This window comes from Channa argus, chromosome 15, assembly GCF_033026475.1.
Source record: "Channa argus isolate prfri chromosome 15, Channa argus male v1.0, whole genome shotgun sequence".
NCBI classification, from domain to species: Eukaryota; Metazoa; Chordata; class Actinopteri; order Anabantiformes; family Channidae; genus Channa; species Channa argus.
Genome location: NC_090211.1, coordinates 20,278,751 through 20,293,294, shown reverse-complemented (window position 1 = coordinate 20,293,294; position 14,544 = coordinate 20,278,751). Strand labels below are relative to the sequence as shown.

Below are 14,544 nucleotides of genomic sequence, written 5' to 3'. Positions count from 1 at the left end.
AGGTGCTGCTGGAAGATGCTAGAAGATGTATTCTCCTTATGTGACTCTGTAACTCTGATTTATATCCCAACAACGAGCAAACACATACTGACACTCGTCTCCCTATCTGCTCGTTTGATGCTTACGATACAAACAACACGCATGTCAGAATGTTCTGACATTCAAATATCAAAGTCTGTGTCTGCTGGACGGGTTGGACTGAAAAAAGTACACGATCGGTGGGTTTACTATGAGACGGCCTTCGAAAATCAGCGAGGATCAAATGGTTTAAATAGCCTTTACTAATGTATTATTGTTGGTTGCCCAACTGTAAGTTAGTGGGGAGTGTATAGAAAGGTAGACTATACCCATGGGAGATCTTAAGAGATCATGTTTAAGGGAAGGAAAGGTTGTGTGTGTGTGTGTGTGTGTATGTGTGTTATCCTCCCTGTCTGCCACGGCCTTAGATGAATGTGTGACATGTGCAGTGACTTGGAAACACACGCCCGCACACAGAGAAGCATAACCACAGTGTGGGCAGCCTTCAGTGTCACATGAGAATATTTTCAGTGTCTTTTGCATGTTGGTCTGAGTTCTACAACTGCACAACTGACCCGCTTTTCTTGCTTTGGAAACGAAAGTTTACATGATGTGTAAAAGCTTGCTGAGAGCCACCTTTTGTTCCACAAACGTGTGACCTGTAAGGAAACCACATCAGCCGTATATAGCCCAAACCCACAGAGTCATTGTGGGTAAAGTCGCTCCTTTACTCTAATCTAATGAGCTGCAACTGAAAAAGTTACTGTTCATCTTATTATTTTGTCACTCACGCTATTAGAGTCCACCCAACCCAGCTTTTCCTTCCTCCTCCTCCCCCGTCTCCTCTTCCTCTCCATCTTCTCCACTTGTCAGCAGAAAGCAGCAAACAGCGCCGCTGCACTGATGCTGAGTTCACGTCTCAGCGGAAACACACGGCGCAACACCGCAAACCGATGGTGAGGATGTTTCTCTGCGTTCGCAGTTAAGGTAAGAATATTCAAAAAAAAATTAGTTTGCAAAAAAAATTTAGTTTGACGTTGGTCGCGTTGGATCATCACGTCAACACTGCTCCAACACTGGCGTCCTGTACAATAATCCGTGCGTGAAAGAGGAGCAGCAGCGGGCGCAGAGTATCTCTGGTCTCAAAATAGCTGAGGTTACTGTAACTTTTGCTGATCTGCTTCAGACTGTGCAGTACTACGAGTCTTTGCAGTGCTGTGTACTGTGTGCTGCTCGATTTAAAATAACTGTGGGAAACAATCTTTCTCCTCTCGTTCATAGAAACTGCAGCGTATTGTTATCTGTTAGGTGCCTTAATAAACGGGTCATTTTTTAACTACATCATTTTGCTTTATGCTTTTCTGGTCCCCCAAGGCAATTACCTCTGTAGATCGTGTTATTTGGCCATTATGATTTGAACTATCTATTATAGATGTGAAATGCTGCAAATTAGCATTTGTCAGCTCACAATGTGCAATAGTTAAAGTATCCACTGCATATGTGAATACAGAGATTAGCCACAAACATTAAATGTAGGAAGAGGTTCGTACATCAGGACCTCAGATAACAAGATGTGCAAGCTTGAGACCAGTGTTCACATTTCAGGTCTAAAGAGAACATTATTAATGTAAATCATAAAGTCCTTATGAGCAGGAAACAAACTGCATCAACCTGAATAGACTGGTGAATCCACCAATGTATCCGTGTTGGACACAGTGACATAGTTCTAAAGAGGTAATTATTTCTATGAATGTGTTAGTCATGTAACAATCTAAACCTTGAACATCCTCTTCTGCAGCATTACTTCCCATTACTTCAGTGAATATGTGGACCTTTTTGAAATATTGAAACAGAACTTACAATAGACGACAATACATTTCACATGATATCACACACTGTTTCATCTTATCAACTGTCATGAACTTTAAACGGAGGTGGTGTTTGGCGTAAACTCTGAAAATCAATTGGTCACTGTGCTCCGCCAGTGAAACCACAGAGCAACTGTACCAGAAACGTGCCGGATCTTAGATCAGTGGGTTGGCATCTTGTCAGCGGGTAGAGCCCACACATATGTCCATCGGTAAGACACATCTGTCTGTACCTGCTGGAGTCTCGAGCTTTAAGTGGAGAACAATAAACAAGGAGCAAGACGTGAAACAAACATGGATGATTTGAAATGTGGACAAAGTTTGCAAGACACACAGTGAAAATAGCTTGAAAATGTCAGGTTTTGAAAAGGTGACGATAATGTGATATAAAAAATTTTTTAAATTGAGTGATACAGGGAGAAGCCAAGGTTGAATTAATTGCACTGTAGGCTCTAGAAGCTAAGGGCATGAAGTCTCGACAGAGACTAAATCAGTTGGCACAGCCACTATTATGCTCGTTTATTTTTGCTGAGTGGAGCGACATTTCCTTATTCTCTTTGTTAGGCTGCACTTTCAAATGGAGTGAAATGTGTTTGCCCTGCACTGCTGCTTGGCCTCATTTCCTCTGTGCTCTGTTGACAGAAGTCCCATAGCAAGACAGGCGCTGAACCGGACCAGAAAGGCTGATTTGGCTCCTCAGCCTGCTGTTGTTTTGCACTGGCTTCTTTAAAGTCGTTGTGAAAGAAGTCATTGAACTAGTTGGAGTGAACTGCTGTATGAAGTGAATTATTTTGTTGACTCAGAACATGGAAACTGTGCGAGGGAGTGAACAGGAAGTGCTCACATATGATGCATGTGAAATTACACATATCTGTCTCCTGCGAGATATCATCATCCACCATGTCACTGCACTCACAATGCAGTTGGATGACATGTAAAGGTTTTGAGTGAAGGCAGTGCAGAGACACATCCTCGCCGTGAGGACTTGTCAGGCCCTGGAGCGTTTTGCCACGTTGCAGCAGTAAACTGAGTGCATGTTGTATTTTGGACGCTTTGGTCAGGGTGTTCTGACCTCAACCACAGTTTGCTGGTGCTGTGCTGCAGAAGGACCACAGTGATCCGGTCCAGTGGAGTAAGCAACCTCAGGCCTAAGCAGCCACTGCGACACAGCTCAGTGTGTGTGTGTGTGTGTGTGTGTGTGTGTGTGTGAGCACATGTACAAGTACACAGATGTATCTCCTCTGATTGAACGCTCCATCAAATCTCACCACAGTCTGATTCTGCACTTTGTGACTCTGCAGCACCAGATGTTTGCCCAGCACAGTAAATCTGCTTACAACTGAGTGAGACAGACGAGAGGCTTGTTCGACAGCATGTGTGTTTTTGTGACAGAGGGCAAAACAAAGAGATAAGAGCCCGAAATAGAAGACCGGTGGAAAAACACACGAAGGCAGAAATGTGTTTCCCATCAGCGTCTTCAGATCCTGTATTCGATGAGCATAATAAATGGCGTCCGGTCTGCTCTCCCCATTCCACGCTGTTCTCATTACACACACCGATCCGTCTGTGTCTGCAATCAGTCAGACGGCTTGTGCACAACAGGCTGGTTTATGGATGTCTGCAGGCCCAATTTATGGAGCAGATCTAAACGCCATTCTGTGTGTTTCGAACGAGGCCAGTTTTCGGAAAAGACTTCCCGTGAGTGCATTCCTGTGCCGGTTTACTGCTCACAAAGCTTTGAAGGAAGAAGAAACCGCTATTAAAACTGATACGGAGGAGCTCGAAGCAAGACAAACACAAAGGGGAAATGATCAGATTTTAATATTTTATCCAAACTTGATGTTGACACAGAGAATGTTTGTCTGATTTCTCACCTGTCTGTGCACCATAGGCCTTAATTCCTCCCTTAAGCTAAATGTTACTGAGTGAATGGATCAGAAGTGGTCAAGCAACAGCCCAAACCTTCTCTTCTCTTCCTCTTTATGAAATATCTTCATCAAAGCTGCCACAGCCTTCACCATAACTTTTTCCTGTAGTTGGTTCAGATTAGCGACAGTCAATTATGGATATTTTTGTCCTGGAAGTGTTGAAAAACGAGGATTATCTGACGATTTACGGGAGTTAATCTGAGGCCGGTAAGAGTGGCAGCATCACCTTGTTCAAGTTGTTATATCACACATGCAGCTTGGCGAGTAACAGCCCGCGACACTAATCCAACGCTGGCTGAGCTTTGGAGCGTTCACGTGTATGGAGCTTTCCAGTGCTCCCTTTGCCCTGGAGTCATTTATTCAGCAGACAGGAAGATGGTGCACAGAGTGTGTCCCCGAAAAACAGATGCACATGGCCTTTGGAGTGTGTTGGGGAAGTAATGTGTGTCTGGGGATAAGTGGATTTTATTGTGCATAAATCTGTTAGAAAGACCAAGCAACTGGAAAGTTCAGTTTGGTGGAGCAAATTCAGACCGAGGCCTGTGTTTGTACAGTAAATAAGATATATTTTTTAAGTCCATCTTCATTTTCTGTCCAAACATTTACAATTGGTTATTTAGCAGATGATTGGATCCAAAATGGCTTACAAGTGAGTGACACACACCAGGGACAACTTTAGGTTTCAGTGTCCTGCCCAGGGCCACTTTCACATGTACATTCGTATTACATCCAAGCAGTTCTGTTGAATGTTCATCAAAAGAGTATCAAGACTTTTTAAATTGTTGTCTCCTCAGGCAACACACACACAAACATACACGCACACTGAAAAAAGTTTTGGCTCTCTGACGTTTAAAAGCTGCTGCTTTAGATTTTACTTGAGTGTGAAACTTACATCACTCTCTTTTTTCCCCCTCTCTGTCTCTCTCAGCTGGCCTAAAGTGAACTGAATAAAACCCCCCCCGCCCCCCCACAGCTACCTGGAGACCAACGGGGAACTAAGTGGATTGAACAAGGCAGAAAGCAAGTGAAGGAGTCAGCGAGGGAGGGAAGACAGGAGGGATTATCAGCTAATCCAGTGCATGGACAATCCTGACGGAGCATTATCTTTCTCCTGGAAGGATGCAGACAAAACAGTTCCTGGATTATGACACTTCATATTCTAGAAAGCATCACCTTCAGTTTTGCTCTGTGCTCTGATTGTTTCCATTGCATCTCAAAGTTCTGGTGTCTTTGGAGCAGAGGGAGACGAGTAAACGGAAGACAAAGAGGCGACAGGCCTGGGGACAGGATGTCTGAGTGTGGTTCCACACACGGTTAAACTCTTTAGTGGGAGACCGTGCATGTCGGTGGACCCCCCGTGGGACCCTGAAGACGACAAGAGCGGAGGGACTTATTGGCTGAGACACACGAGTTCCTCTCAGAAGCGGACGCACAGTTGAAAAGGACTCACTGCCAGTAAGTCTCAGTGAGTGAGATTGTGAATAGGTTTCTTAATAAGCTCTGGATTGTTGCAGGTTTCTGAAGCTAAAACTAGAATCACGATCAGTAAATGAAAGAATGAAAAATGTCCATCATAGACAATTGTCACTCCCTGAGAAGATTGTGTGCAGCCGGATGTTAACAAAAGGTTGAAAACCAAAGAACCACAGATAAATACTCACTAATCGTCGTAGGCTAATATAAAACCTAAACAATAGTGAGAAGGGAAAACACAGTGTAATGTAAATGGGCTCATAAAGCCACATATTGTCTGTTCTATCTGTGACATGAAAGCGTCACAGGTTTGGGTCAAAAGCAAATTAATTCCTATTGTTAGGAGCAAAACTGAACTTGTGACTGACAACAGAACAGTTCTCTGGTAAAAAGATATCAAGTTAAGTGAATGCAGTGCAGGCAACATTTCATTTAATTGCCTTTGTCACACGAAGCAGCTGAGTTGTTTGGCTGAAATCACATCTGTATTTGCAGTTGTGGCGGCATTTGGTATTTTTAAACTGTCAATTACTGAACAGAATCGGAGCTGGTGCCCAGTCAACCCAGAGTCTCGAACCACAGAGGCTTTTGTAAGCAGAGGAAACAAAGTATGACCTTGTAATTCGTCTTCTTTGTTGTTTTGTCACGATGAAAACTGCGGCAGTGCAACACAAGGGAGTTGAACATTTGGTAATTTTAGACAGATGTGTAGTACAGTACTACAGTAGCTGTGCATGAGATGGGAAGAGAGAAAGAGACTGATTCTGCATCCATAGATCCAAAAGGGAAACCGTGGGCTGACAGTGGATGAATAGTTTGCTCTGGTCGTGTGGAGAATGGATTATACGCACATTCTCTGCCTCAACTGAACAACCACATATTTGTGTTTTATGTCCTCACTGTCCTGGCACTCTAATTTCTTTCTCTCTCTCTCTCTCTCTATGGTTTTACAGTGGGCCTCAATCTGGAATTCACACTTGACTGACATGTAATCAAAGTTCAGACCCTGCCATTGAAATTTAAAGGAAATTCCACAACTTTTCTTTCACCATGAGTCTGGGAAAACTGCCAGGGATTAAGGGCCTCGTGTCTGGCTCTCAGGGGAAGCGGCGCTTCAAGAGCGAACTCTCCGTGGACATGATCAGCCCACCGCTGGGCGACTTCCGACATACTATGCACGTCGGCCGTGGTGGAGACGTGTTTGGGGACACTTCCTTCCTCAGCAATTATGGGGGCACGAGGGAGCCAGGAAGTCCAGACACAGCAAACAGCTCCAAAACAATCGGCTTCTTCACGCGTACATTTCGGCCCGGTCGGAAGAACTCCGGACTCCGACCACGAGGCGGCTCCCGGGACTTATCATCACCACCACCAGACATTTCACCCATCATCAAGAATGCAGTCTCCCTGCCCCAGCTGAACATAGACAACGGGTGCCTGCAGAGGGTGCTGTTCCCCAGCTCCATCAGCTCAACGGATGACTCCCTCTGCACATATGGTGAGATAATACAGTACAGATAATCACTTCCAGCTAGTGAAGCCGCTTAGGATCCAAATCATCTTCATTAAAAGTCACCAGGGAGAAGGTAGAGCTCATAGAAAAGAAAATCAAAGACAGATCAGACGAACAGCAGACTGTTAGCAGAGTGTTAATATTGTCATTTTTCAGTCCTAACAAAACTCCTCCACACCAGGTTTAACATTTTCATCCAGATTAAAAGGTCCCTGTATCCTCAGTGTCCTCATAGAATGGAATGGAATTTGTTTGTGGGGTGAGATAACAGGAAAAAAGGAGTCCAAACTTTTACTTTACAGACTAACAGGCATCCACTGCTCATTTAAAGAAAACGTGTCCAAAGGGAAACACAGCAAGAGAACGAATCTTAGAAGGAACTCATCCAAAAGTATTAATATAGTTTTGCAATCATTGCATTTGTCAGGTGAACATATTATTTCTTCTTCAAATCGACCTTTATGAGACCATTTCAAATGCATCTTTAATGCCCAAGTCCCTGTTTTGTGCAACAAATGTTAATCAGAAGTATTAAAAGTTTATTAGAAGTTAATCTGAGTTCATCAAATCAAGAAGCTGGGAAGCTCCTACTGCTCCAGGACGGTTTTCCTTCTGAGCTACAGTGGAAAATGATAACAACAACTTATGTTACCGTCAGATAAGCCTTAAAATAAGGACGGCAAAAAACAAGGACTGTGTATATTATCCCCCATCTCTTAACTGAAAGAGCAGGAGGAAGCAACCTTTTACAGACCGCGAGGAACAAGAAGAAGAAAAACACACTTAAAAAGTTTTGAATCTCTTACAAACGTATTAATCACTTAAAGAAGTGGACCTCAAATGTTTCTGACCAAACTGTTTGCTGGCATCGTGCAACAACATCGGTAAGAAATGAATGTTTGTGTAGAGATCCCACGTTTGTCCCGTTTAACAGACTAGAGATAAAAAAAAGGGGGGGGGGGGGGGGGGGTTGCCTGTTACTTTCAACATCATTCCCACATTCCTCCAAGACAACCAGCAAACAGACGGGCTTCTTCTGAGTAATGTGGGATCACCTAGGCGACACCTGTACACAGTTAGGTCTATAAACACAAACGCACACAGCTGGTTTGTGAGAAACAAAGATACTTAGTGATACTTATTTTCATCTCTGGGTGCATGTGTGCAACTGAAAAAGCTGGAAATCCCCTTCCCATCCCCAGATTGCTTACCCAGTCCCTAAGGAATGTGCCCAAACTTATAGGCCAGAGTGAACTGAGGGTTGGTGTCATCCCTGGGTTTCTCAGTTCACCCCACACGCCACCGTCTAATTTCCATCCATCTTTTCGTTTTCTTGTTAGCAGATTTTTGCCTTGAAAACAAAGATAAGCTCACAGGTCGTCACTGATCTTGAGCTCACCGAACACAGTACTGGAAGAAAAAACTGCAGCTGTGCTTCAAAAGCTTTTATAATTACCATGCTACAAAAAAGAGTCACTGAATCTTTATTAAACTTCCATCATAAAACACCAGATCAACTTCTGCTTTTTTTTTTAAATTACATGTTTTATTCCGGATTGTTTATAATACTTTGTTTTCTTAATGGAGTACTTTATTTATGTACTTCAAGTAACTTGTAGTTAATCTGTTTAGTACTGTTAAATAAGTAAAATATATTTTTTTAGGCCGATACTTATTAGGTTGGTGTACTTGTACCACCTCTGTAAACAGTGTACCACATGTTAAGTGTCTGTTACACAGAGAGTGTGTGTGTGTGTGTGTGTGTGTGTGTGTGTGTGTGTGTGGAAAACACCCACTTTACTGCAAAGCCTGTGCAATGCTGCCACCCTCTGGTGAAGGATTTGAGCTGCTGGACTTCAAAGCCCATTAACGTTTATCACATTTGCAGTATTATGTCTCAAATGTAAAACAAAATAGTTTTTTGGATAGTGAGATATTTGAAGCTGAAGCTGCAAAACTGTGGCTATAATCAACATTCTTTATAAAAAAAACTTGTCCTTTGCTCAAAGTACAAAAATGTACATTACAAGTTAGAATTTACTGTGTTAGTTTAGTGAAAACACAACCAAGGACTAAATCCAAAGAATTCTCTCCAAAATCCAACAAATGGTTGTAACATAACTACTATTACATTTATTGTTGTGGGTCTTTATGCCTAATCTCTAGAGTTTCTCTGAGACATTCTTTTTTTGTTCTTGTGCCACTATTTCAGATAATTATGGGTTTTCTTATACTTATTCTTATTCTGTCTCTTGACTCAGGTCTGCAGTCTGGCTTTGTCACCCTGCCCCGACTCTCTCGACTTGACAGACAGTTTCAGGATCCACATGTGCGGAAAGCGTCGGTACCAGACAGTGACGGCTTCACTCTGACACGCTCCGATTCCCTCAACTCATTCACCGTGGACCTCGGCCCTTCGCTTATGACTGAGGTTCTCAGCTTGATCGACAACCCCAGTTGCTTTCAGACGTCCAATCACAGGCAGGCAGCAGGAGAGGAAGAGGACGAGGAAGGAGAGGACGAGGAAGGTGAGATTGAGGAAGAAGAGGACGACAGCTCTCTAACAGAGACTCCTGTGCAGAGCCCTGAGGTGACCTCACCCAACCCTTCCATGTGCAGTGGCTCATTCAGCAGGAACATGAACAATGGCGGATGCTCCTCCGGCTCTAAGTGGACAGAGCTGGAGGAGGAGAGGAGGTCTGTGAGGACGCCCGATGCATCAGTCGGGTCTCCTCAGAGACCTGAGCCTGTAATGGAGGCAGAAAGGTTCCAGAGGGCAGCTGACGTTCTGTCTCGACATTATGGTGGAGGCTCCTGCACAAAGGGAATGAGGATGAGCAACAACGTCACAGCTCCTGCTTTCACCCCCCACAGCCACAAAACACCACATGGCCTCTCTGAAGAGGAGGAAGAGATCAAAGTCTAGATGTTGAAGCTGTTCTGAAAGAGATCTTCATCAGTCCAATAAAGAAACTTTCTGGACCAATTTCCACTTAGAGAAACTGAACTTTGGATGATTTGTTTTTTATTAATCATTCTTCCTTTAACGGTCTGTGTCCAGTTTCTGCAGGGAGGACGTTTGATGCTGAACTTGATTCTGGACGTTCCCTTCTCTTTGCACCACATTACTCACATGATTTCATACAGATTATTTAAAGTATTCTAAACCTATGAGCTGATTCTCATCAAGACGAACTATTAAAAGACATTTGAGTTCACTAACAAGGATTTAGTCAATGAAGAATTTCAACCACCTCCATCAGTTTGACTGACCGACTACACTACAGATACTGAACAATAAAGGATTTCACTCTGTGCTAATCGCTCATACTCATGATGTTTAACAACAAATTGTAAAAATGTTCAGTTTTAAAGGTCTGAGGCATCAAGCTAAACATGACATTTGAGACGGATTTTTACAATTGTTAAATAAACTGTTATCAGGAATAATACTGCTACAGTATTCAAATTAATATAGTTATGCAATTACACCTGATCAATCTTTAATCACTATTAGATTGTTTTTTTTTATAAAATAATATGACTTCTGTATTAAAGGTCTGATTTCCAACATGTGCCATTTCATGACATTGAATCCACAAAAAATAGTTCAGTATATAAAGGCAGCATGTGATCAATAATTCTAACAATTAAGTTGCACGGTTTCACAAACTTTCAGGCGCAGGACTGGTGACAGTGGATCCAAATAGGAAAACATTTGATCTGTAAACTCAAAAAGCAAATAGAGAGTTCACGTTATAAAACTAATCAATCAATCAGGCAGAATATCAGAAGAATTTGGAAGCTGTACAATACTATACTGTTTTTCACACATCCATAATATGAGATATAAATCATACTAAATCTCACACACGTGTACACGTGACAGTATGATGGTGTATTTAAGGCAAATAATGTGTGAGAATGAATGTTTATGTAAGAGTGAAGTTTATGTGAGCGTATGAGTGAAAAGGAAGTTAGTTTGATTAAACAGGAAAACAGTTTAAATCCTCATTCCCTGATTGGATTACAGCCTAAAAAGAAATTCTGTAGCTTGTAGCTACGCTGGTCACACTAGAGCTAAAGGATCTATATCAAGCTTTTGTATATACCATGTAAGGATTAAACAGCAGCTTGGTAGCCAAATATTTTATATTTCTTTACCTTGTTTTTTAAGATCAGGTGTTTGTGGAATCTGACACCATGGGAGCTGACAGCATGATTTTGGAAAGATTCTTCAGTGAGCTTAATGATACACAAGGACAAGTTCTTCCTTTCTCTTAATTTGGCAGCAGTTAGGTGGGAGTGACCAAGATTTGGGGGATGTTGGAGGCCTTATATACCTGTTTTTGTTCTATTAGAAACTCATATGAAAACTCGAGATCAATGGAAGTAACACAAACAGATATGAATATTCCAACAGTACCTCCGACGCTCAGAAGTGGACATCCCGGTCGTCCAGAGTACAACATACTACGTGAGCAAATAACTCATTGTTAGTCTCTTTGAATGAGTTGGCAAAGAATAGCTGTGCGCTTTGAGGACACTGTACAGGCACAGACAGCAACTGGAAATGGGATCACTGACCTATACATGAATGTCTGATACAAACTTGACAAACATTATTAGTGAAATTCTTCAAACCACCCCAAATGCAGGAGAAAGGTATGTGTTAGGAGGCCTTAGACGTCTTCTCTCTGCCGTAGTTGTCTTTCAGAAGAATTTTAGCTCAATCATAACCAAGTAAAATGAACAGTACCAGTAAAAATTGAATATGGAAAACAGGAAAAAGTAACAGAAAGTGAGTGAATAAGGGGAAAAAGTAAGAATGCAAGCGTAAAAAGGTGGAGAATTGAATGGAAAGAGAAGGAAAAGTAATAAAACAAAAATGAGTGAGTGGAAAAACTTACATACATTTAAAAACAAAACAAATCAACCAGAGGACGTCAGCCTGAGGAAAAGTTTAGGGTAAAAGCATAATAATTTCATACATTGACAAAATGACAAAAATATCTTGAAGAGAAAATATAAAACCATACAAATTTAACAGGTTGGAAAAATGTATGAATTGTTGATAAAATGCCAAGTCAAACATAATTTGAAATCTTGCTCACTCTCATTGAATTTGAGAAGAAGCAGGTGGACAGTTCATTGAATGTAATGACGTTTTTCATTTGTACATGTTTTTACCAACCTTCATTACACACAGTAATGGAATTACTACTACATGAAACGTTTTGAGCCTGACTCTGTCTGTGGAGCATTTCTGTGGATCACCTGAACCATGAGAATGTCTTGAACCCACAGGTCTCTCTCTTAAATGCATTTTATGGCCTGAGACACCCAGCATCTCCAGGTAATCTTGCAGTGGTTCTGTGGTTTGCAAAAGGTTCTACAAAGATGTTCATTCTGACACCTAAAAATCCCAAGACAAAGAAAGATTTCATTTGCTGAGAGTTTAGAAAAACAAGATTATAAAGCTTAAATCTGAAGCCTACATGTTGAAAAATGCTTCGCTGCACCAAAATGATGCTGTTTATTTAGGACACTGGTTTGGTTATAAAAACTGATTTAGCAAACAAATATTGTTTTGTGGCTTAATTTGATTGTGTTTGCACTAATGAACTGTGACACATAACTATCTGCCTTTAGCTGCAGATTAGTGGTTAAATGTTTTGTCATCAGGCCTTCAAGCTTTACCAAGGCAGCATGATTTCCTAAAGAACTGACTCCTTTGTCCAGCTACAGTTGTCGTGCTTAACTATGATTGGCTCAGCTAAGTCAATCCTATGTGACAAGTGAAAGACTAAGTGAGTCTGTAACTTGACTTCGAATAAAGTAAAGATTTATAATAATATTTTTACCTTTTTAACCTTCTCCTAAAAGTCAGGATCAATAATGCCTTTAAAGACAGGCTTCACTGAAGATATCCCACCAACTAGTCAGGAATACAAAGTTGGTGAAAAGAATCCTGGTGGAGAACCACCATGGACAAGGCTTACGGTAATAGCTTGACCAGGGATGAAATACCGATATAGAAATGATATAGAAATGACAAAACATAAGATTTACTTACCCAGCTGTGCAGGGACGGTCCAAGCTCGGTAGAAATTGGGGAGGGTTGCGTCAGGAAGGGCATCCGGCATAAAAACTGTGCCAAATCAACATGCAGACAATGATCCACTGTGGTGACCCTGAACTCACAGGAAAAAGCTGAAAGGACAAAAAAAAAAAAAAAAAAAAAATATTAGAAATCCTCAGGGAGTCTGGTGTTGAATGCTTCTCTTATATCTGCAATGACAGTCTGCAGTCCAACATTTTCCTAATTTCAAAACCAGTTATGTTATGGTCACTTTCATGGTTTTGTGCTTGCTTCATCCCATGCTGGATGTGGTAATAAACTTCATCCCATGCTGGATGTGGTAATAAACTTCATCCCATGCTGGATGGGGTAATAAATTCATATCATGCTGGATGGGGTAATAAATTTCATCCCACTTTGAAATAAAGTTAGTATTTTCTGCAAGATTTCAGTTTCGCAATAGTTTTAGCATTAAATAGTTAAACAAATGAAACACTAGCGTCGGATATGGAGATAAAAGTTCATTTCACCAGCGTTAATTCAGTTAACTCACCTCTTCCTTGGCTTTGATGTCAATGCACCAAAATACTGCTGAGTTTGATGTCGGGGTCACATCACTTGAATAACATTAAGGCTGGTTCCTGGTTCCTCGCCATCAGCAGCATCAGCATCAGATGTTTCCCTTATGGATGTCTGTCGATTTTGCTCCAACATTTCTGACATTGCTGTGACAGCCGTTGCGGAATTTAAAATGTTGCTTAAGAGGCCAATGGCTTCATTAAGTTGCTGTCGGTCCACGATTTTCTGTTCATGACTGACCATTAACTGAGAAAGCAGGTCAAAGCCATGAAATCTCTCTTAGTTTACACAGAACTCAATCAGGATCAAAATTTGATATTATTTCCTTTGCAATCAAACTTACTTCCCATTCAATCAAACTGTTGCACTCTAACAAGTATTGTCATTCACATATCCAGTCAATATTTTTTACATTAACTATCATTCTGTTTCTTACATGATAATTGTCATATACGTGTCTTATTCATCTCTGTTTCATTTGCTACAGTTCAGTATGAAATACAATATTATGAACTCATACATATGCAACATTTTGTTAAACATACACTGTTGCCCTCATTACATTTTTTATCATTATTAAATACATATAATATTGTCCTCTTTTTCATAAACCATCATGCAAGAATGTAACATGTGCATATGAATCTAGTTTTGTTAGAGAAAGTAGTATTACGTGTAGGTGAGTATGATAGGAAACACAAGAATGAATTTTATGATTGTCATAAAAAAGGTTGCTATATGTGTAAAAGAGTATAGTAATGTACGTGTGAGATTATGATGCAGTGTGTGTGACTTAGTATGATTTATGGTTCAGGGGGCCTCTCATAGAATTAAATCTCCTTCTCTCTTTCCTGTGAATCATCAAGATTTAACTCTCATATATTTTAATAATAACTTAATGAATGAATTCCCAAAACATCCACCTAATGACTCTTCAAATTAATTTTATTTTCTCCATTTTTCAAGAGTTTAGTTCCAAATTTGAATAAAACTATACCTTGACTTTACCCTTGACTGAAACTGTGGTTATTTAGCTTCTGTATACCCAGTTAGATACATAAACTTAGGTTTTAATATACTGTG

At 41.0% G+C, this 14,544-nt stretch overlaps 1 protein-coding gene across 2 annotated transcripts; it reads left to right on the top strand.

Moving 5' to 3' along the window:
• Window positions 1-712: 712 nt before the first annotated feature.
• On the top strand, window positions 713-10,371 carry cdc42ep1b (CDC42 effector protein (Rho GTPase binding) 1b). Of its 2 annotated transcripts, none has more exons than XM_067476625.1 (4): window positions 713-1,005; window positions 4,743-5,279; window positions 6,241-6,785; window positions 9,062-10,371. In XM_067476625.1, exons 3-4 carry the CDS (start codon window positions 6,338-6,340, stop codon window positions 9,724-9,726), a joined length of 1,113 nt encoding a protein of 370 aa, XP_067332726.1. In that variant the 5' UTR covers window positions 713-1,005; window positions 4,743-5,279; window positions 6,241-6,337; the 3' UTR covers window positions 9,727-10,371. The 2 variants fall into 2 exon arrangements, with proteins under 2 accessions (XP_067332726.1, XP_067332725.1); XM_067476624.1 differs by having other exon boundaries at window positions 715-1,005; window positions 4,743-5,269.
• Window positions 10,372-14,544: the final 4,173 nt, after the last annotated feature.